The sequence below is a fragment of the Sipha flava genome, unplaced genomic scaffold, assembly GCF_003268045.1.
Source record: "Sipha flava isolate LNK unplaced genomic scaffold, YSA_version1 69_pilon_pilon, whole genome shotgun sequence".
In the NCBI taxonomy this organism is placed as follows: domain Eukaryota; kingdom Metazoa; phylum Arthropoda; class Insecta; order Hemiptera; family Aphididae; genus Sipha; species Sipha flava.
Genome location: NW_020273609.1, coordinates 1,196,476 through 1,220,645, shown reverse-complemented (window position 1 = coordinate 1,220,645; position 24,170 = coordinate 1,196,476). Strand labels below are relative to the sequence as shown.

The 24,170-nt window shown below is 26.3% G+C and overlaps 2 protein-coding genes across 2 annotated transcripts in view; both read right to left on the bottom strand.

Moving 5' to 3' along the window:
• The window catches only part of LOC112692038 (dynein heavy chain 10, axonemal-like), a 38,531-nt gene extending 27,579 nt beyond the window's left edge, over positions 1 to 10,952 (bottom strand). The window contains exons 1-16 of the mRNA XM_025566541.1: positions 10,803 to 10,952; positions 10,617 to 10,709; positions 10,349 to 10,545; positions 9,926 to 10,282; positions 9,681 to 9,845; positions 7,457 to 7,580; positions 5,296 to 5,691; positions 4,816 to 5,218; positions 4,075 to 4,223; positions 3,875 to 4,002; positions 3,579 to 3,774; positions 2,781 to 3,014; positions 1,616 to 1,948; positions 1,310 to 1,479; positions 1,149 to 1,240; positions 913 to 1,038 (exon numbers count right to left, since the gene is read on the bottom strand). Coding sequence (XP_025422326.1) covers positions 913 to 1,038; positions 1,149 to 1,240; positions 1,310 to 1,479; positions 1,616 to 1,948; positions 2,781 to 3,014; positions 3,579 to 3,774; positions 3,875 to 4,002; positions 4,075 to 4,223; positions 4,816 to 5,218; positions 5,296 to 5,691; positions 7,457 to 7,580; positions 9,681 to 9,845; positions 9,926 to 10,282; positions 10,349 to 10,401 — 2,926 coding nt within the window. The 5' untranslated portion in view covers positions 10,402 to 10,545; positions 10,617 to 10,709; positions 10,803 to 10,952. The remainder of the gene's footprint in view (positions 1 to 912; positions 1,039 to 1,148; positions 1,241 to 1,309; positions 1,480 to 1,615; positions 1,949 to 2,780; positions 3,015 to 3,578; positions 3,775 to 3,874; positions 4,003 to 4,074; positions 4,224 to 4,815; positions 5,219 to 5,295; positions 5,692 to 7,456; positions 7,581 to 9,680; positions 9,846 to 9,925; positions 10,283 to 10,348; positions 10,546 to 10,616; positions 10,710 to 10,802) is intronic.
• Positions 10,873 to 24,170, bottom strand: part of LOC112692039 (dynein heavy chain 5, axonemal-like) — a 29,283-nt gene continuing 15,985 nt past the window's right edge. Inside the window, exons 8-17 of the mRNA XM_025566543.1 lie at positions 20,461 to 20,718; positions 20,026 to 20,216; positions 19,587 to 19,785; positions 18,937 to 19,184; positions 18,479 to 18,623; positions 17,031 to 17,177; positions 16,821 to 16,968; positions 13,724 to 13,836; positions 13,489 to 13,666; positions 10,873 to 10,958 (exon numbers count right to left, since the gene is read on the bottom strand). Coding sequence (XP_025422328.1) covers positions 13,559 to 13,666; positions 13,724 to 13,836; positions 16,821 to 16,968; positions 17,031 to 17,177; positions 18,479 to 18,623; positions 18,937 to 19,184; positions 19,587 to 19,785; positions 20,026 to 20,216; positions 20,461 to 20,718 — 1,557 coding nt within the window. The 3' untranslated portion in view covers positions 10,873 to 10,958; positions 13,489 to 13,558. The remainder of the gene's footprint in view (positions 10,959 to 13,488; positions 13,667 to 13,723; positions 13,837 to 16,820; positions 16,969 to 17,030; positions 17,178 to 18,478; positions 18,624 to 18,936; positions 19,185 to 19,586; positions 19,786 to 20,025; positions 20,217 to 20,460; positions 20,719 to 24,170) is intronic.

Below are 24,170 nucleotides of genomic sequence, written 5' to 3'. Positions count from 1 at the left end.
CATCTATATGCATTATTATAAACAAATATTGTTAATACGACTGAAGTGTTTGCGCGGTCAAAACACACCGGGTTAGGTTAGTTGTTTTTAGCAGTGTAGGGCAACCAGAACGGGAGAGAGTACAGAAAATTCTGCAGACAATTTTTTGCACTAAGCCGGGTTCGAACTGGTGACTGCGCGCGTCGTAGCTAACTGTGAGACCTTTGCACCACACTACCAGCGACTAGTTTGGGCTACACTTAATGAAAAGCGCCGCCACTGCCGTCTCAATTTATCTGGCAACGACTGTATAATACGAATGTTAAAAAGCAAATGGAGCTAACCGGTAAGTTTTGTATATTACGTGACAGTTAAAACATTTTATCGCACAAATTCTAGTAGGTATTGTGTTCTTCTAACCATTTAGTAATGCGATATTTAATATTTATAAATTTCGCTACAATCGAAATTTACAAACATACATTTTATATAAGTAGGGACTAATTGTCTCTTTTATGGAATAAGCGATATTCATGAAAATATTGTTTGCTATGTGACAAACACTTGACATTAGATCATATATAATGTTAATAATATGCAATACATTTTATAAGATTAAAATTTGTTTTAGTTTATTTTATTTATTATACGTAACGGTTGAACAATCTTATGAGATACATAAGACATAAAATAAAGTAAAATTATTATATTATACAAACTTATAGGTAAATTTATTACAGGTTCACTAATTTATAGACATATTGTTTGCAGTCAGTATTAATTTTGGAAGTTAACAATGAACTCATAATTAATAATAAGAACATTTGGTTTTTATTTTGTTTTTAATAATTGTCTACAATCAAACTAACTTTATTAATTATACTTTTAATGCTTAAAATTAATTTTAATAACATTAAACTTTTAATGTCTTACCGTGAGTGGCACCACCTAAGCACATCATGAATGCTTGAGTTAAAGTCAAGAACACTCGATTAGTTAATGGAGTTATAACAATATTCTTATTAGATCCCATGAATTCATAACCATAATTAAAAAATTCTAAAATAAATTGAAAAATAATTAATTAATTATTTAAATTGATATATTTATTATAAATTATAGTAATATAAAATTACTATATAATTGAAGTTTTTCATTGACGTGCATACCTGAACATTGTGCAATATACAAGTTATCTTTACTTTTTATCCAATACGATTTTAATATACTATCCCATTCAAATGATTTCGCACTGATCACACTGAAATTAATAAAAAAAATTAAATAAAATAATTTATGAATTAACGTTGTAATCGGTCAAATCGCTAACTTATTTACGACAAACGATTCGATGATATCTCTATGATAAACGTATAAAACTATCATTGAGCTGTACTTGTTTCTTTTACTTTCAGACATTTCTTTTTTACTTAGTTCGACTATATCGTTAGTTTTGTTATTTAATTGATTCAGGTAATGTTTCATACTTAAATTGTTACCCTAAAATAAATGTGAATTGTTTTTAATAACATAATGTACACATCAACAATGACTAGTTGCAAATACAATATATTATGTACAGTGTCTTATTCAAAACTATTTAACTATTAAAATTATTGTGGTGTGATATAATTACAAAATCAATTTTATTAAAGATATGTTCTACTTCAACTGTCCACCACACATTTTCCGCGGTCAAACAAATTGATTCTGGAAAATTATTAATCCAATCATATCTAGTACTTGAATATGAGATATTATTTCCTAAATCTAATATGGCTTTTTTGATCATAAACCGATTTGATTTTTGCATTTGATCGATAACTTTTAGCATCCATTTATCAACAGTATTTCTAATGTTAACGTTGTTCTTAAAAACTAATACTTCATTGTTACACGTCGTCATTGCTGCAACCGTATAGCTTTGGTCTTTAAATTCATAAACTAGACTTTTGATATTATCGAATATCTAAAATAAAACATATGTATTAGTTTTAGTTTGTCTAAAAATGGGAAATATACGATTCTGGATGGAACGATTGGGAACGGATCTTTTCCGGTAACACGATTGCGAACATTTTTACCTGCCATTAATCGTGCGGTGTTGTCAGATTTGGTGTTAGTCAATAACAAATTAGAACTACCAATGACCCAGAGAGCTTTCATAGGATGTACAAAGGTCAGTTTTATAGCCCCCATCCTTCAACAGACGTAGTGATATCAGTTTTAAAAGAAACACAAGCTCAAACTTTGACAATAATAAATTCAATTAAAAACAATGTACATAATCCTATGGCTAAAAAAGATAAATCTAAAATTTAATTAACATTACGTATTAATTAATATTACATTACATTTAATTAACATAATTATAAATTACACAAGGATCTAATTTTATATTTAAGAAAAATTGAAAATTCCTACCAGAAAAAAAATTAAAAAAAAAAGCAAAAATGTGGAAACTATTTTTAAAAATCATTATTTTGTATGTATTATTTACAAATTGTTTTAATTAATAAAGGTTTCAAACACTACATATTGTTTTGTATAATTGTATTTTAGTTTGTAACATAGTTGTTGTTTTAATTGTGTTATTAATAAATTATCAATAGTTTTAAAAAATGTTTTGTAAACTTGGCAACGAAGTCTATAAAAACGTTCACAACGTTCATTTTTCGGCTAAAAAACTAAATTCTCTGATAAGCGTCATTCGTTCGCAATCGTGTTATGAAAATTGTAAGACGATCGCAATCGTGATGTACCCCTAAAAATACACTGATACGATTGTAAGATCAACGTACTTGAATGATATATTCTTGAATTGCAATTGGATCCGGATTACCGTATATGAAAAGCAAATCATTATCCGATATAAAATAAAACCTAGGAAAGCCGTTTCTTTTTTCGATAATATAATTATTTAATTTTTTTTGACTTATGTCTAATCGACATTCCAACCACGATAATTGGTTAATAATATTTGGTTTTAAGCATTGTTCAAGAATCTTGGAGTTCCTATTTGCATTAATCATTACCTAAACATATTAATCCACGATAGTACTTGCTTTAAAATGGTTGAAAAATATTAAGCACAGGCGCTGATAAGCATAGTATATATTATATAGGTAATTGTAGTCAGTGGCGTATATAGAGAGGGGCCTAGTAGGCCACAGCCTCCCCCTCCCCGAAATGTTTTAAAAAACTTAAAAATTATTTTAAGCGTATGTTATATTTTAATGGTGTTTTATGCTTATTTAGAATTTGCTTCCAACGTCAAATTGTTTTGGGACATTCTGTAAATGAAATGTAGATAATATGTAGACATACTGTGTCTTGTCAGTAATTCTTAGATAGGAGTGATAATTTAACTCTGTCCGTAGTAGCCCCTCCCGAAAATATTTTCTGTATACACAACTGATTGTAGTTATAACTGATTATCAAGTGATATCAATGTGCATCTGTGATATGGGGATCTGAAAGCTGTGTTTATGTAGTGTAGTTATCTGTATGTACTTATGTGATAATACCCTTTATAAGTTGTATTAATGTTTATTTTAGTACTGATTTCTGTATATAAATTATGCATAGATAAGAGATACCTCTTTGTAGAATTGATTCAATTCATTGAATTCCTCGGTTTTTTCAGGTAGAATATATGCGATTTCTTTACTAGTATATATTTCAGCAAGATATATCCATTTTTGCTGTACAAACCACCATTTATTCAAAACTTCATTCACCGTTGACAAATGTTTTTGCCATGTTTCAACTTTTGATAAAAATGGTTCGACCGAACTAAAACATTTACGCATAATAATTAATAAAATTATTTTATACTATATTGTTTATAGAAAATGTAAATCAAACTTTTTACTGAAACATTTAAATTACTCACTAAGAGTTCATCATTTTGTGCATAGTTATTTGATCATCCTCTAATATTTGCAATATATTATGAACTCCGTGTAGTTTATGTTCACCATTAGAATACTTTTCTATGTTTAAATTCATTGTGGTCCATCGCTATAAAATAAATTTATTTTTATTGTAGTAAAAATGTTGAATAGAAATAATCATATTTTAATGTACACATACATCGTTTATTTCTTTTAGTTTTTTTTCGATGCTGTTTTCATCAATTGCTTTACACAGGATTTTTTTAATAATGTGTTTATGTTTTACAGTTCGCATTTTTAAAACAATCCCGAAAGTAAGAACATCTTCATTGTAATTAAAATTCACACCTATAAAATAATTTATTGATTAATTTTTCAATAAATCTATAAACATTTAGATAAAAATGGATTTATGGATTTAGGTAATAGTTATTGGTTAGCTATAAATTATTGTTTTCAGATATATTTTTATTTTACTTTTTCTCTCTCGCATGATTACCGAACTATTGAACACTCTACTCTCCAAGTAGCCAATTATTGGGTTACATTGTTTTTATTTTCTCCCTACAAAAACTTGTCACTTATTCTAGACGAAATTAAAATTGATTATTTCAATTCCACAGTACATGGCAGTATTATACTATAACGGAAACTAATGTCGATTTACGTTTACATTGTTGAATGTAGATAAGTGTATTAAAAATCATCGAATAATAATTGAGAATGATGAATTTATGATAACCAGTTTTAGTTACAATATAAATTATTATTTATACATGCTTGCATTAAATAAATGCTTAGTCTCTTAAAAAAAAAAAAAATATAAAAAAAATATTCATTAAAAATACACACACTGGGATCAGTTTTTATATGGTTGAATAGTAATTATAAATAATATTTTATAATTGTAAAATGATACGTATATGATAAAATAATGTACCAATGGTATCCAACATTTCTTTCCAATGTCTAGGTCTTAATGCGTTATTTTTTAACTGTAACAAAATTGGCACACTGTGTCTCAGTTCTTTTAGATAGTTCACTAAGATTTTTGCTGGATGCGTGTTTTGCGCTAAAACGGGTAGTTTTTTAAATTTCAACATAAGAGCACCAAATGCTTCACGAACAAATTCTATTCTAATGTCCGACCAAGGTATTACGGACCATTTTTCAATGTCCGACTTTTGTTTTTCATACAATGAGTACACTAACTTCATAAATTGGAACTCGGAATAACATTCATCAAATCTTTCAGTATTTAACAATTTCAAATTGAAAAGTTTTTCCTCTTTGACTAGTTTTTCTTTTTGTTCCATCAAATCTACAAAATACTTGTCGTACTCCTAAATTGTCAAACGTAACAATAATTAAATTAAAATTGTTTAAACACTACAAAATATTATGAAATCATTTAACGAACATTCATCAAAATAAGTCCCAAATCTAAGTCGTCATTGATTCTTTTTAAACCACAGTTATGGTAATTTACCAAAAATTTGTTTATACTATCTGAAAATATTTCAATGTTTATTTTGACACTGTACGACCAAATTACTTTAGACTTTTCTAAAAATAATTTCTTTTCTGAAGCTATTCGTTGTAATGTTAACCAATCATCTTGTATGTTTGAAATGTATATTAGATCTTCCTGAGGCATTACAACTCCCACTTCTTCCAAAACGTAAATATGATGGTTTAAATTTTGAAAAAATATTTCAACGTTCACTTGTTCTGTTCTTATTTCTTCTATTTTATAAAGATAGTTCTGGAAATCTTTACTATTCTTCAGTTCACCGTTCAATAATATTTTAAAAGTCTGCAATTTATAATACATAATTAGGAATTGTATTCGTACCTTTATGATGATTATATTTTTATCGTATTCCATATACGAATTTAAATTTAAACAAAATAGATAGGTATAGGAACGAATAGTATACACTTATTTACATTAAATATTTAAATACATTTTAGAAAATAATTGCATATTTTTAATCAGTAATGCTATTTTTTAAATAATAGAATAAGATGTTTGTTTTTACTAAATATGTATTAAAGTTCAAATAATTTTTGTTAAGTTGTTAAGTAGTTAATGTTTTCGCGTTTAGAAAATAAAATATTAAAATATAAGACTTTAGAATAATATATTTTGGAGTGACGTCATTTCAGTTTTTGAGAGTGGGGGGAGGGGGAAGTTTTGACCAACCCAAAATATAACTAAATAAAAAAAACCACTCACTAACAATTTCATTTATAAAGTACCATATTAGTAGGGAACGGATTAAGCATATATGTATTGGATTAAGTTTTTTGAAATCTGATGAGAATTGTCCCCGATTTAAATTATTGTTGTTATTAAAATAATATTAATTTTATTTAGCATACATTGCATACTTCAACGTTTTCACCTTATTTTACATATTTCATGCATACTTGTAGTTTTATAGTGCATATTTTTTATTTATAATACATATATTTATTTTATTTTATATTTTCACGTTCACAGCCACAAATATAAATAAATATAAATTAATAAATATAATATATAATATAAATATATAAATTTAATATAAATAAAATGAAGACCGATCGTTATAGCCAAAAATGCAACATATGAGTATATACAAATTATATTAATACAGATAAATTCATATGATATAGTTGAACACTTGAAATTTACGGAATTATGGAAATCAATCAGTCAGTGCCAGTATTTGTGCGTATATTTTTATTTATAAAACTGTCGCCGTTTTTGTGTCTAGTGATTTTTTTTTATTATTCGTTCCTAACTTTAAAATGCCTAAAGGAAAAACACTAATTGTGATTCGTCTACAGACATACATAAACAAACTTAAAGATATTTTTAAAACCAATGGTTCAATTTTGTATTACAATATTTGTGAAATTTTTATATGGTTTAAAAAAAAATATTTTTGATTTAATTATAAGTGCATATTTTGAAGCATATTACAGAATTTTTGGGGGCATATTTTGAGGATCTTTTGTGCATATAAATCTGTTCCTTACATATTAGTATAGTAAAATACACATTGAATAGAAAAATAATTCATAATATAGTATAATAAATTAAATTATTTGAAAAGTTAATTTATAGCAGGCTTGCGGCCAATATCCGGCCCGACAATGGCCCGCTAATGATAAAAGGGAGAGGTAAATGCTATTAATGATGACACTGATATTTTGAATTGAAAATAATTCAAAAAGTGAGTTGAAATAATATTCAAATTTAGTCTAATATTTTATATCATAATGTATATTGAATTTAATTATTTTTTTAAATGAATTAGTTTGTATAATGAATAATATTTATAATTTTCCCACTTTAACTGAATACAATATATTCGAATTTAATCAGTCAGTATACTTTTATGAATTAATATAATACTATTTTTACCTTCTAACACATCTGTTATGTTTTTAGTAGTGCACTACCTACTGATATAGTGACATTTTAGACCTTATGTTCACTGTTTTATAGTTACAAACAATATATATTTGAAAGAAGAAATATAATAATATGATGTGTGTTCGTTACTTTTGGTTAATAACTTAAAACTTACGTTAAATATGTCACCTTGGCGATGAATCATTTGTCTCGTAGATATTATTAACTGATCTGCATAAGATAATATCAACTCTTGTGTGAATAGCTTCATTTGATTTATTATATAATTGAGATCTAATCTAAATTTAAATATATATATTATATATTCGAAATAACTGTATGTTTTCCCGATTGAAATATCTCAGTAAATACTAATTTTAATTTACAATTGTTCATTGTTGTGTTATTTTATAGTACAGGGCCGTATAAAAAAGGTAATTTTTAATTCATATTTTTAATCTTTATCTGGTATAGAAAAATAACTTTTATATTTTTTCAACCAAAGCATTGCAACAATAAATTACAAATGTTATATTAGTGTAGCTGAAAAGGTTATTTCTAGGGCTGGGATTTTGATGCAAAGGCATTTTTTTTCGGTTGTTCTGAATCGTTGGTCCGTAAGTATAAAATGTGTTTTGGGTAATACTGATTTTTTGAAAGTATTTTTTATTTCGCATTTTTTTACAAAATTAACCATTTATAAGACATTTTTTGACGTATTTAGTGCATTTTCTTAGTTTTAAGAGCATTTTTCACAATTTCTTCTTAAGATTAACGAAAATTGTTGTGATTCACAAGAGACTTATTGCAAACTGCCGACGGTACAAATAATAAATTATATAAAGTATTATATATTTTATCATTACTAGACTTCGATAAGTATTACTGAATTAGTAATCAATTACTAGTACTACTAGTACTAGTAGTACATCTGTCGTCGTCAGTGTTGCCAGACGTAGGGACGTGGTTGGGAGCATATGACAATTGTATAATGTGTACGGTATGTGGATGGATGAATAAAAACGATGATACAAGATACAATAATTTGAATTGTTTCCAAGTAATTACTATAAAAAAAAAAAATTATAAAAATAAAACCATTTAAAAATGTTGCTGGTTTCATATTAAAAGTTCTAAGCTTACCTCACTCTTCAAATGATTGCGAGAGGGTGTTTTCATAAATTAATTTAATAAAAACTAAAGATAGAAATAAACTAAGTACTGAAACAGTTAACAGTTTGCTTTTGGCAAGTGAACACATGAACCAAAGAACTAGTTGAGTAAAATTTGAACCAACAAGAGCAATGATTAACTCAATGACCAATCATATTTATGAAAAACAAGAAATTACCAAAAAAACAGACATTCAAGGTAATTTGGATAATTTACAAAAATAAAATATTGGACTATTTTTATGAATTAATGTAATTATATAAACTTAATGTTTTTGTTTCTTGGTGAAAAAAATATACATTTTTAAGGGCATTTTTTGAGAATTTTTAGGGCATTTAAATCCCAGTTAAATCCTAGTTATTTCATTTATAGGTAGTGATTTAATAGTTAGCCAATAAAGTTTACCGAATACGCTTATCTTCAATAATGAACTTGCATTTCCTACAATTATGAACACAGGCGCAAAAAGGTAAGTGGAGTTTGGGAGGCTTAATTATGGATTATTTAGAGCCTTCCCCAAAAAAACTAATAATGAAGCCTCACAATATATACATATGTATATTGGATATTTGTAAGCTTCAGACTTCCAAATCTCAAATACTATTTACGCACATGATTAAAAAATGAATTATTCGATTTTCAATTGCAATACTTTGACATTTTTAAAACAGATTTTAATAAAAAATAGTTGTTTTGAAATTTCATAGAAATAAAAAAAAAAAATTTGATTATAAACATTTAGTTAAAATTATAACAATAAATAAACTATTTTGGTTTTAATCAAATTTAATTAAAAAAAATAGATTTATTTCTGAGACTAACCTTTGATATAATTAAACAATTTAAATTATATATTCTGAGAATAAATTCATAAAAAATATTGAATTATAATGTTTAATTAAGTTTAATCAGTATCTAACAAAAAAATATTCATTTAGAGTAAATTTCAGCAATACATTAATTTATTATGAAAATAAATTATTAGTTAATGGTCAAGCAAATACAGTTATTTCTTTTAATTTATTTCTTTAATTTTTTATTATATATGAGATTGCGAACTTCATATTATTAAATTAATATTTTCCAATTACAGAATCATTACATACCACGTACATACATAGTTATACCACATATTAATTATAACAAATTAACTAAAAATAGTACAAGTATACAAATTAAATGAAACAAAATATTTACATACTTTGTTTTAGTTTATTGTTACATACTTGACACAGCGTATTTTTTTGTGAAGGGGCATGTTTGAAAAAAATTGTAAAAGTCGTTTTAAGTCGTTAAAAATTTTTTCATAATCTTGAATAGACGTATTTGTAGATAAAAATTCTTTATTTTTTATTTTCGATCCATTCCATAAAAATTGAAATTGTTTCCATCTAAACAAATTGCAATAATTTTTAAAGTATTAATACATTAAATATTTCAGTTGGGTTTAATATAATTGTTTTTCACATACTTTTTTAAATACTTGTTCACTTCAACAATAAGGCTGTGTGAATTTTTTCGAATAATTTCAATCTTCTCTTGAATAGCCCTATTACTAATTATTTCTTCATAAAATGTGTTTCCATAATGATCAATTAACCATTTGTTGTCAACAATCGAATAACTTATACAAGATTCTGCTTGCCAAATAGGCAACACTTTCAACCATACTAAACATCTCGATATATTTTTTATAATGTTATTATAGGTGACATAAATATTAGGAACTATTGTTATTACTCTGTCGGTTACATTAACGGTCAGTTTGACGAGAGATTTGTCACTTTGTATTGCTTTATTATAAGAATCCAAATTCTTTAAATACATTCTTTTAATAAAACAATATAATGTAAAAAGTATATTTAATCGATGATTAACAATGTTGATGACTTACTTTAAAATGGAATTCAGTATCATATTTTTATAATCTAGATATAATTCTAACATGGGCGTACACGCACCACTTATTGAACCAAACAAGTATCGTTCTAAGTGTAATAAGTATATAGAAATAGCTTGATATCTGTAGACGATATGTTGAAATTGCTTGAACCCAAATCGTTCATAAATTAAAGGTATGATTTCAAATTTCTAAATTAATGGAACATACTTATTATTTTATTAAATAATGTGTTTAGCTTAGAAATAAATCAAATACATACCTCTAATATTGAATCGTTATCGATTAAAATATTCAACGGGAACAAGTTCACATTTTCTAAAGAAATTATCGACTTTGATATATGAGATTCGATCTAATAACATATTAAAGAAACTCTTATATTATTATCATATATTATTGATATGATTTGAAGTTGAATTTAATATTTTTATTTTTATCAACTTACTATTTTTAGATTATTCCACTGATTTTTCGTTTTATTAATCAATGTTAAACCATCATTTGTAAACGTATCTATACTAATTGAAAGCCAATTGTAACGACATAAACCCGTATACAAATAATTCTCAATATCTCTCAACCTATGTTTTAGTATAGTAATCTGAATAGGAGAAAAAATAAAAATAAATATATCAACAATTTGTTTTCAAATAATTGTAATGGTATGTGTAAAGATAAACAGTAAACCGAGTTCGTCAATTTTTACAATAATAAAGTTAAATAATTATTTATTTTACGATGATAATACATTACATGAAATACATTTTGTCGGAAATAGTTTATCTGGTTATCAGTAACTTAAGTGAACATAATAATACTCGTATGTGTTAAATCATGGATTTATGTATTAAATCATGGATTTATGTATTAAATCATGTACACATGGACACAGTTACGGCTCGTGAGATCTGGTGGTGGAGGTGCGACTTTAAATTGAACACCCCTATTCAGTGTTGGGAATAGAAAATGCAAAATTTATCTAGATAAAGATGAAAGATTATATGTCCAAATTCATCTAGATAAAGATGATAGATAAAAAAAATTAAAATATCTAGATAAAAAAAAGATATTTTCAAAAAATGTTATTTTTTGATCAATATTTCATATTCTAATAATATTGATGAAGACTCAATTATAATCAGGGGCGTATTTAGGAATGTCTTATGGGGGGGGGGGCACAAACAAAAAGTTCAAAGTATACATAGTTATAACTTTTCCATCTCAAAAATCTGTCGTTATTCATAACCAAATAATCAAAATACAAGTGTTTGATAGAAACATAAACTTTTACTATACAAATTTATAATAAAACATATTTTTAAATATAATTTTTGTAATTACAATAACTGAAGACGTCTGGGATGTTTATTAGCATATGCATCAACTACTTCTTCAGGTTTTATAATTATTTCAGGGTGTATATTAAGGTGTATTCAGGGTGTATACAATGCTAATCCGTTTAATCAATGGTATCATATTATCATGATATATTGATATTCCAGTATTTCACCGTGTGCCCATGGGTGAAAAATAAGAGGGTCTACAATAATAAATAAAGTATAAAATACGGTGAATAGGGGGGGACGGGCCCCATAGGCCCACCCTTTAAATACGTCCCTGATTATAATCATTATTATCAATAGGTAACTAGGTGTTTAATGTTTATTGTAGTAATGTAGTGTACCTGTAATAGAATAACAGAAGATTACTTAAGAGGCATACCCCATAATTTTCATAATTTTCAGTTAATTGTTTGATTATTTATGTAGGTACCTAGTAATTTATAGTAATACTTTTATTTATTTTTTGACAATATGTTAATGTATTTGCATAAACTGAATTATAATTTTTAATTAAATGAACAATAATTATACTATTGTGTTATTATTTACTTATTAATAAATTGTACTATATTCACAATGAATTGTACTTGCGGTCAGTGTCGTAGCCAAAGGGGGGGCTAAGGGGGCTATAGCCCCCTCCATGGGCCGTGTTTATATGTAAACGTATCTATGTACTAAACTAGTATACTACTATTTTTATTTAAGTATTTTAAACCTTTGGTATTAACTAAATTTTGATGATTAACGAATAACTGGTGGGGGGGTTAAGGGTGAATTCTCATATCCTCTTTAACCTTACTTATCCAAAAAAGTGATTAGCCCTTCCCATTTAAAAATCCTGGCTACGCAACTGCTTGCGGTGACTGGTAATTACGGTGAATTGTTCGCGATCCTTATATCATATAGATGTTTGTTGACACTACCGGTTATCCCAAAACTTCTCAGTGCTCGTGTATGCATGCATACATACTATACGTACAATTCTGGTATCTGAAGAAACAAATTTAATGTTTTGAGACGATAAAATGTATATTATAAATATTATAAATGATATTATATATAATAATTATTCGAAAAATGCAGTTTAATAAATGTATGAGTGTACAATTAATTTTCTTTTTTTCATTAATTTTAGATCGTCCCATCAACCAAGCCACGAGCCGCCACTGCATGGATAATATTAAATTTTCGTAATATATTTAAAATAAAATCCAGTGTTATAAACAAATATAATTTTTTTCCTAATAGTGAAGGTAAAATCCGGTTTTTCGAAATTCGAAATCCGGATTTTATTATAAATTCGGGTTCCGGATTATAAAATTCAAAAATCCGGATTCTAAAATCTGAAAATTCAGATTAGAAAATCTGAAAATCCGGATTCGAAAATCTAAAAATTCGAAAATCCTAAACTAACAACCAATTAACAATACACAAAGTACAACTAACAATAAATATCTTAATTACATAATATATAATATATATTATTACATTTCTATAATTATTTAAATATTGATGACAAATTTTAAAATTAGGATGGTTATATATATATATATATTAATTGTAACTATAATAAGTTAACTAGGTATTTAATAGATTAATTAGTATATAGTTTTATAGTTTAGGTTTTATACAAAAAAATGTAATACTCTTCTTATTAGAATTTTATAACCAGAAATTTGGATTTTAAAGTAAAAAAAGTCTAAAAATCAGGATTTTGTATTTTCAGATAATCCGGATTTTTTTCACACCACTAGTATCTATATAAAAATATGGTTTTTTGTTACTCACTTCTAAATCACTCATAACAGAAATAAATGAGTTATACGAATAAATCATATTTTTTACTTTCATTATGTCATCAAACAGAGAATTTTTTTTTTGCTAATAACATTTGTATTTCTCCAGGTAAAACAATTCCCAAATTTTCCATCATTTCGGCTTCTTCTATTAATACATACACCTGATCCTATAATTAACAAAATGTAATTACAAGACGAATAATAGTTAACGGTATAGATTTTACATTAAAATTAGTTTTGAACATCAATTGATGGTCTGATAATATTTGATCTGATCCGTCAACACATTTTATCCAATCTTTTAAATCTTCAATTTTGATTTTAATCTGAGGTTGATCTAAATCATCCCAATGAACATTATTTGAAAAAAATTGTACATTTCTTAATTCACTCAACATTTATAGACATAAGGTAGTGCAAGACGTTTGTTTTAGCAGTTTTGTGACATTTTTATTTACAAATTACAGTATTTTAAATATAAACTATTGCAGTAATTTTACTAGAATATTAATTATTTATTTGTTTATTGTGAAAACAACTACATAATTTAGAGATAAATAACCGTTGTTAACATATTACTGCGATGAGTACAAATATGGAGTAATCTTTTACTCAACTAAATATTGCAATAGTAATTTGTAACACTCGGGACTTAAGTGTGCGGGTCAGGAGTATTCAGTCAGTTTAATGTATAAATAACGGTGTGCGCGGTAATAGACTGTCGGCACAATAAAAAAAACAATATTTAATAATAATGAATATAATGAAAATAATTAACTAATAAATAGTACAAGAATGAATTATATGTAACACGGCTCATTCGAATAAACAACCGAAAACGACTCGCAAAACACACAAAACAACGGTGTGAGCGTCACGAACGAAAAAAAAAACGGACTGCGGTGCAATCCACCGGCCGTTGCAACGGTTGCACCGCGTAAGCTTATTGGCCTAGGGCGCAGTGTGGCTAATCTGGACACACAGTGTCTCGGCCTTTACATTATTTAAACAAAAAAAAATAAGTTAAGAAAATATATATATCGCTAACAAGTACATAATTTTAGTCTATTTGTGCAAATATATTAAATTAAATAAATTGAGTACCAGTTATTTCTTTAAATAAGATGCATTATTCAGCGGTATAGAACTTTAATATTAAATAATATCTAATATTAGAACCTTAATCATTTAACTCTTTAAGTGTTTTCAGTGATCATTCAACACAAACAGACGTTCATTGTGCTCGTTCACTATCATATTTTATATTTCATTAATGACTCTAATGAGTCTAATTAAATTATTGTAAATCCAAGCATGTCTTGGAATACTTCTAAACGCAATTTATCTTCATCGCCATGATCTTTGCCTACGAAAATCAATGAAAAAAAAGCAGTGTTTATCACACCAAATCACTATGTGTCTCTTTCCTAGGAAACTATATTTTATCAAAAGGTTTTTAGTCCTCCATCGGCTCCACACATCGCAATATCATCTCAAGTCACGTTCACATAGCAGTGTATATTTTAACTAAATAAATGTCACCTAGTAAATATTTTTTGTCGCCTAGAAGATGATATATTTAATTACTGGGCGGCAACGTTATTTTGGTAAAAATTAAGATGTTTATAATTATTTTAAAATTATATTTATTAGTAGTTCATTATGCTTGATTTTGTAACATGTTTATCATTTCCTTTGATGATTTGAAGTTAAAACATAATGTTCTCGTGTTAACATTGATAGTTTGTAAACAATACACGAACGTCATTCGTTTTTTCAGGTTGAATATAAACATGAACAATATTTATATTTTTAATGAATTGAACGATTTTTGGGACGTTCATATTTATTTCATCATCATACTCATGGCTTCATGACTCTGTAAAAGTTTTCGCTGCTTCTGTTATTGCTCTCCAACTTCCACAATCCTTCCGAACTTTTTCCAATATGTAATATATAGTCTTTCTAGGTCGTCTTGTTTTATATCACCGATCCAGGGTTTTTTCGGCCTCCCCTTAGTTTCTTCCCTTCTAGTTGTCAATCCATGATTGGTCTTGCTTTGCTTGTTGCTTCTCTCCATTTACCATAACCGAAACATTTTAGTCTTTGTCCCATAAACGGAAATTTGGTGAAATTTGTGGGGGGGGGGGCTAAGCATTATTTACTTATTATACCCCTGTACGCAATTATTTATTTCAACAAGGTAATTTACAAAGTTTGAAAATTTGACATACTCAACAATTTAAAAACAAAAACGATTAGGTGTCTTATCTTAAACATTTTTGGAGTAAGTATTTTAAACAGAAATTGTTAATTAATAAAATTAAAAACCAATGCGGGTATTATTACATATTATTAATATTACATTAATTACGATCATTCCAAGTCAAGACAATAAGTTGGTAAAATCTTACGAATTTTAATTTAAAATTTATCACAGACTATTTCTTTTTTAATTCAGTTATTAAAAATGCATTTTATAATTATATATTTATTGTATTTTTAGTCACTTAACAATTTTTAGGGTTAGGGGGGCTTAATCTCCTAAAGCCTCCTCCCCCAATTTCCGCCTATGCTTTGTTTTTTTATTTAACTTGTTATAACGGGTATTTTCGTACTTTCCCTCATCTCTCTATTTTTCTTTCTACGCTAGCAATTGGTTACATCATTATATACGGCTCCACATATTGTTTTTAATATTCTGTTTTTGAAGGTCTTTTGAAAAACTTAAACGTGATCGTGTATGCTTTAAAAAATTAACATGAGCGTGAACGAGATCGTTTTTTATACACTAAAAGTGAACGTGTACGAGTTCAATTTTTAACTAAACGTTCCGAACACTAACTAAATATACGTTACAAGTTTCGATCATACTATTAGAGTTTCTAATATTTGTTTTAATATTATATAAATGTCCCCTATTGGTATTACGTACTCATTCTCATTGTTAATAATATTTTATTTTTTTATTATTATATCATTACTCTTTATTATTATTTACAATTTTTGAAATTTTCAGTGTTTATATTATGTCTAATTTTGTTAATTTGACGTAATTAATTGTTAAACCATTGTATATAATTCTGTATTTGTTGAGCTATAATAATTCTAACTGAAAGGTTTTAAATAAAAAAAAAAAAGAGTATGAAGTATATTTTTAGTCTTAACGATTTATAGTTAAAATGTTTTTAAGTTATAAATTATAATAATTATAGAATTATAATCATTATATTTATAAATATCTCATTACTATATTATGTATACCTAATTATGTAATAAAAAAAAAAAAAAATTTAACGTTAAATGATAACTTGTATTTACCTATACCATCATTTTTTCTTACACATACAAGTATGTTATTATTCATTTGATGAATACTTAATAATTTTGCTTTATCTATCCAGTCGGTTAGTTTTAATTTCTCGTAACATTTCATTTGATCAACAATATTCTTGTACATATCTACAACCTATAATATAATTTGACATTTTGTAAACATTTATTTAAATATTTCAAAATTAAAAACGTTACCTTATATTTTAAAGGCATATCAAATTCGTCAACCGATTGAAACAAGGTTATTGGCTCTTTGATCTTATCAAACAACATTCGTACCCAGAATATAGATCCAGAAACAGGTGGATGATGTCGGGAGACTGGAGGATTGTTTTGTTGAGTCTAAATTTAATGACATTTTTCACACATTTTTATTTTACTGTCGTTAATTGGTAGGATGCAAAATTTCAATTGAAATAAAAAATATCATATTATGTATATAACTTTTGACTTTTAATACAATAGTACAAGTTCTATCGTTATATTAACGTTAAATGTAAAATAATTTAGTTTTTCAACATAATAACAATATAAAAATGTGTTACAAAATTAACCACATAAACTATAAACTAATCTTGCTACCGATGTTACCCATAATTGTATGTTAAAGATTAATAAAATGTATTTTTGGGTATACGGACCCTTAGTCCCGAACGGTTGATCGTGAAACAATTATTTAAAATTAATCACTAGGGCATTTGGTCGCGAGTAAATTTAATAGATGAAAAATTTGATCTAGTAAAGTTCAACACAGAATAATAAACTGAATTTTCATTAAATATTAGGATACTTAAATATAAGGCTTTTGAGTAGGCGTAAAAAATATTTGCTCGGAGTTAAATATTTAAATTACAGGCTAACTATGCATATTTAATAAGTGTCGTATAAAATACTTTAAATAATTATTTTACCGTTGTTTTTACTTAAAATTAGGTAATTATTGAAGATTTATAATATTGACAATGAATAATTGTTTCTTAATTGTTATTTTAAAAAATGTAATGACTTAAATTTCAATATTTAAGAACACGAATCAATTTGTTATATATTTAATTTTTATTATTATTTATTTTCTTGTAGGTATAATTTTCCGGGTGTTTAAATTTAACAATAATTTATTATCCCATAACTACATATTAAATAGTTCATTCGCTTAATTTTCCATGCCAAATTGTTTTTTTACCAAATTTTCCCTGATCCACATTTTTTATTTTAACTCAGAAATTAATGTGTTGTATATAGTATATATAACACATATATACTATATACAATGAATTTATTTTCAAGAATATTTTATTCTAATACATAAGGAACGGCTTTAAATTCTCTAAAAAACAAGAGAAATGCCTTAAAAAAAATGATTTAATGCACTCATAACAGATGTATAATTTTTAAAAATGATTTAAAACATAAAAACGGACTAAAAATTAAAAAAAAAAATACTCAAAAAAGTAAAAAATTCTTATAAATACATAAAAAATGCAAAATAAAAATAACTTTTTTTTTTAATTCCTTAATGTATGAAATAAACTTTATGATAGGAAAGAAATATTTTCAAACATTCAGTAAAAATGCAAATTGCATTAAAATCTGTTCCATAATAATATATAATGAACAGTAAATAAATAATTAAGAAAACTTACCAAAAACCATGTTTCAATGGTTGTTAGTTCATTTTCATATTGTCTCAAGATTGCTTGGTATTTTGTTTTAAGCTGTTCTTTAAAAACAGGACTAGAAGTAAATTTATGAAGTTTTTCCAAAATCAAGTATGCCTCTTTGCACGATCTTGAGTTAAAATAAATAATTATTAACATTTATAACTTTAGCGAAACATAGAAATCAACAATCAGAATTTCAAATGTCAAATAACAAAACATAAGCTTCAGAAATGCAGTGTAAATTTTTCTTTATAATTTAATTATGATTTTGTAATAATAAAGCAGAAGCATTCAAAGAATTCTTTTAAAGAGCTATGTAATTGAAATTACAAATAAAAATATATTAAAATATTTTCATGGAAATTAACATATAAACATTTTTTATAATTCAAAAATCAACGAATAAATAGTAATCGTATTAATTAGTATTATCACATTACCTTAAATTATTAAAACACCAGTCAATAAAAAGTTTGCATTCTTCTTCCACTTTTAATACTTCCAAATTAAATTCTTTAAGGAATAAATTCCAGTTTTCTACATTGTCTTCGCAAAATAAATCAAAGTCGATTGCATCGAAAACTTTATACAAGGATTTAACTCTACTTATCATAACGTCCAAACCAATCATATCTTTAATAATTGATCTCAAGTCTTGACCCAAAATATTCAAAAATTGATTGATTGTCTGTATTGAATTAAAAACATTAATATAATACAAAATCTTATAGTAATATATGACTTAAGTTATATATGCAGGTAAAATTTCTTGGGGGAAAGGAGCGGTGGGCGAAGGTTAAAAATATTTACAATGTAAAATATTGATAAAAAGCATGCTTTATTATTCATTATATAATATATATAAATCTATATAAGTATAATATACTTAAGTATATTTATTTATATATTTTATTAGTAAGTCTCATGAGAAATTTTGAAATAACTATTAAATTTGTTGGTTAAGTTATTTTCTTATAACTTGTTTTCTGATATTTTTTTTGAGGAGGATGAATCCCTGCCCCTGCTATTATTGTGTTCACACCATATAATACGGGTTTATATGAAATGAGAATACAACAAAATTACCTACCGCAACTATTTCATGAATATCTTTAGCTATTCGTTTGATGTATTCAATTTTATTGAACAGTATACATTTATCAAATTCCCATCGTTGAAATTTTGATTTTTCGATAGATTTTCGAGTTTTTAAGTATTCTGTTGACCAAACATCTAACATTTTTGTGGCATTGAAAGACATTTCTGATATTTCTTCAATTTTTTTAGTTCTAAAATAATTCATCTTTGTACTACATTAGATTACTTCAACTATCGAGTAAACAACATCTTTACGTTACACAATATCAGTAATAAAGGAATAGTTATACGAAGGTAAATGAAGAAGAAAATAATAGACACAGTTAACTCGATAACTATTTAATGCAGTAAAATATAAGTCTATTAGTCAATGTAAGGGTATAAAATATTACAATAATGTGATATTTAACGTATAATTAACTTAATCTTACTTAAAAATAGATTTCAAGTCACCCAAGTTTCGGCCGACATTTTCACATAGGCCATTTGAAATTTGTAAAAGTAATCTTAACATATTAACGTCTTTACCGAAATAGGGTGATAGAACCCATATAGTTCTTAAATCATCAAACCAAATAGGTATGATTTTAATAATCGTTTCAAAATTGGCAGATACAAAATCCTAAAAAACAGTTAGTTTCATAGAATGAGTGTATTTTAATTTCAAATACGTTCAATATTACATTTTTTAAGATAACAAACAAAATATAAGCCGAAAAAATATAAAACATATTTACTTTTAGTAAAATTACTGTCTAGTATAAGATGTATAAATATCACACGTAACACATTCGTGTGTAAATTCAAAATCAACGTCATCGATTAGATCAATATATTTTAGAATGTTATAACAATTATATAAATACCTCGTAGTGTTCCATGATTAACGAAATATATTTTAAATTATCTTTTGCAATTCCACACGAACGAATAAATTGTAACTTAACATTTTTGAATTCTTGCCAAATGGTATTAATTCCCTGCGTAGTGGTGGCCGTTTTTTCTATAACATCTAGAAACAATTTCGTATCCTCTGCTTCAAGTTCGCCTAGAATTGATCGAACCAACGCTTCGTTGTTTTTCCAAAATGTAAACTCCGAATGAATAGTGTCTCGTTCTCGAAACTATTGGGATTAGATAAATTAAAAATATTTTAAATACCTGACAGTCCAACATTTTTATATATATTATACATAGATATTTAATATTTTAGCTACAGTTTAATATTAGATAAGAATATACGAGTATTACAAATATTTTATAATCAATATAATAAAATAAAATACCGATAAACGTTAAAATAATATGAAATAATTTGAAAATATATCATGGGCCAAATTAGTATGCAGGTCTATCAAGAAGAAAAAGGAAAATAAGAAGAAGCAGAAGAAGAAAATTATTTTATTGGTAATCTTTTAGTTACACATAAAATAATTTTTAAGTAATTTATATTGAATTCATACAAACAACCCAAAACATGTATGCTCATTGTAGTGTACGTGGTTACACTGTACACAGTGCATGTTAGTATATAGGTTATATAATACATGTGTAAACTAGCAGTTGGTACAGTTTTAAAAATAAAGTTAAAAAAGTCTTATTAAATTAATTCGTTTTATTTATTTTGTATCAGCTCATTAATTAATATAGTGATTGGCTTGTGTTCTGGTACCATGTAGCGCAGTCATTACAATTGGCGACGAAATAGTGAAACATGCGAGCAAATCAGTTGTTTGAGTCATGTTAATCGGGACAGATACAGCTGTGTGAATTTAAAGAAATGTGGTTACCATGACTAATCGAGGGTCCAATAGCTTGGTCGGTCATGTCAATGAATTTAAATTGAAAGAAGATGATTTCAGTGGATGGACTGAACGTTTTGAGCTGTTTATTCAGCTTAATGAAATAAATTCTCATAAAAAAAAGTTATTATTATTTATAACCTTAATTGGGAATGAAGGATATTCTTTATTACGGGATTTGTGTTTACCTATTAAACCACTGGATAAATCTTATGATGACCTCAAAACTTTGTTATCGGAACACATGAATCCGAAGTCGAATGTAGTCACGGAACGTTTTCAATTTAAGGAACGGAGACAAGGCAGCGAAACGATTATGCAATTAATTGCAATATTAAAGAAAATGTCAGAATTTTGTGAGTTCGGCACACATTTGGATGATGTCTTAAGAGACCAGTTAGTGTGGGGTATCAAAGATAAAACTATTCAGAAGCGGTTACTGTCGGAGGAGTCTTTGAATTTTAAAAAAATATGTGGAATTGAGCAAAGCCATAGCAAGGGCTTAGTGAGACTGGCCCATGCCAGAGGCGCAACAAAAAAAAGGGCGCAAAAGATAGAATTTAAATATTTATATACCTATGTCTTTATTAATAATATAGGTATGTACATAATACATTTTATTTATAATATACACAAAATTGTTTTCAATTTATAGTTATATTTACAAAATCATATGATATCATAATAATGTACCGAGAGATAATTTGATATTCTAAGAACTGTTGAACATTGGTGGCCTATAATATGTTTATATGTAGTGTATATTATAGATAAAAACAGTATTCCAAAGTTCTTATCAAAAATCTTCCACCAATACATACATATTATTTAATAATTAAGTAATAATATCACAAACATAGAACAATAATAATATAGATACTCGTATTTCAATAAATTTTAATAATTTTATACGAGTTCGTGAAGCTTGCATATTGCATGAAGATCTTCAAAAACTTATACGGTATGTAGTTGACTATTATAATTATATTGAATTTAATAAATTATAGTTCATATATTAATATAAGTTTTAGAGCTGTAAAGCTCTAAATTTTATTACAAAATAATTATTTATATGCAGTGGCGACTCGTGTTAAGGCGCGCGTGCGATGGTGCGATAGCACTCCCTACGTAATTTTAAAATAAAATGAAACTTGCAATTATACCTGTTATAATTATTAATTTATATTTTGTCAAATTAATTTAAATAATTAATTCAAATTCTATTGGAAAATTATACTTGGAGAAAAATATCATCGTAATCCGGAAATTTCAATGCAATAAGAATAATCTAAAAGTGTAACACAGACTGAGCGAACAACTCCTACGTTTCATAGTTTCGTTGGTCAATTCTCATTATGTGATTCGGTCTGTTGAAGAGTAGGGAGTAATTTATTATCCATATAGTGGTATTTAATCATATTTCATAATAATAATAACAATAATTAAAACCACTTATACGATATTTTTCAATTGATGAAACATATTTTCCTACACCAAGAAATTCATTATTATAGTTGTTGATTCTTATTTTGATACTTAAAAAAACTTCATTTTTCTGATACACAAATTATCTATCAGTCCATTATTACTTGACATTGATTTAAACTTAAGTTATAATATAATATGTATTTTACTTTTCAATTTCCTTTATAAGATATAAAAATATTTCCTATACTAGAAACTATCCTAAATAATGAAACATTTTTCAACCACCATCGCCTTTACTTCCAACTCTTACAGTATGATATTTACTATTATTTGATCAAATTTATCAATTTCTCCCGTATGACCGTATATGTGTCACGAGCATAAGCATAACTAGGGAGGCATGAATGGGATGAAGCCCACCAAGAATTCCTTGAAGCCCCTCCGAAATTTTTTGGGCAAATTAACCTACAAATCGATGTAGTGTATAATATAATTAATTTTAAGTCTCCGACAATGGAAAAATTATTATTTTTCATAATATAAACAATAGATACGACTTCACTTATGTTAAAAGAATTAGTATCGTCTATAATGAATATCAGAAATAATGTATTTGAGTTTTCAATAAACAAAGCAAAAGAAAAAGCTAAATTTTTAAATATTCCTTCACAATTTGAAGAAAAACATTTAAAAATTGTCAAAAGATATTTTGACGATTTACCAAATGACGAACGAAAATTAAAAGCAGTACAAGAACTAAAAAGAGAATGCTATTTAGCTTTCGACTCGATTGTTTTTCATTTTAGCTGTAGATACGAACAGATAAAAAAAGTTGTATCAAGTTTTGGATTTTCAAATGGAAACAAATTATTTAATATAAAATCAGAGGATATATGTATATATATATATATATATATATGTAAGTGGTCAAAATATTTAGCTATGAAGTACTCAGAAGACCTCAATGGATTTGCTTTGTACTCAGAGCTAGAGTGTTTTAAAAATCAAACTCCGAATTTAAAGGATAATTTTAAAACAGCTACTCCCTTAGAACTACTAAAATATATTCATAAATATTCTTTAAAAGATGTTTATCTTAATACTGAAATTGCATTAAGAATATTTTTGACTATATTGGTGACGACTGCCACTTGCGAAAGAAGTTTTAGTAAATTGAAAATAATTAAGAACTATCTAAGGTCAACAATGTCACAAGAAAAATTAACAAATAAAGAAACAATATCTATAGAACGTGAATTGACTTCACAAATTAACTTTGAAGATGTAATTGATTAATTTGCAACAGAAAAAAATTCGAAAAGTAAAATTTTGAAAATGTCTAAGCA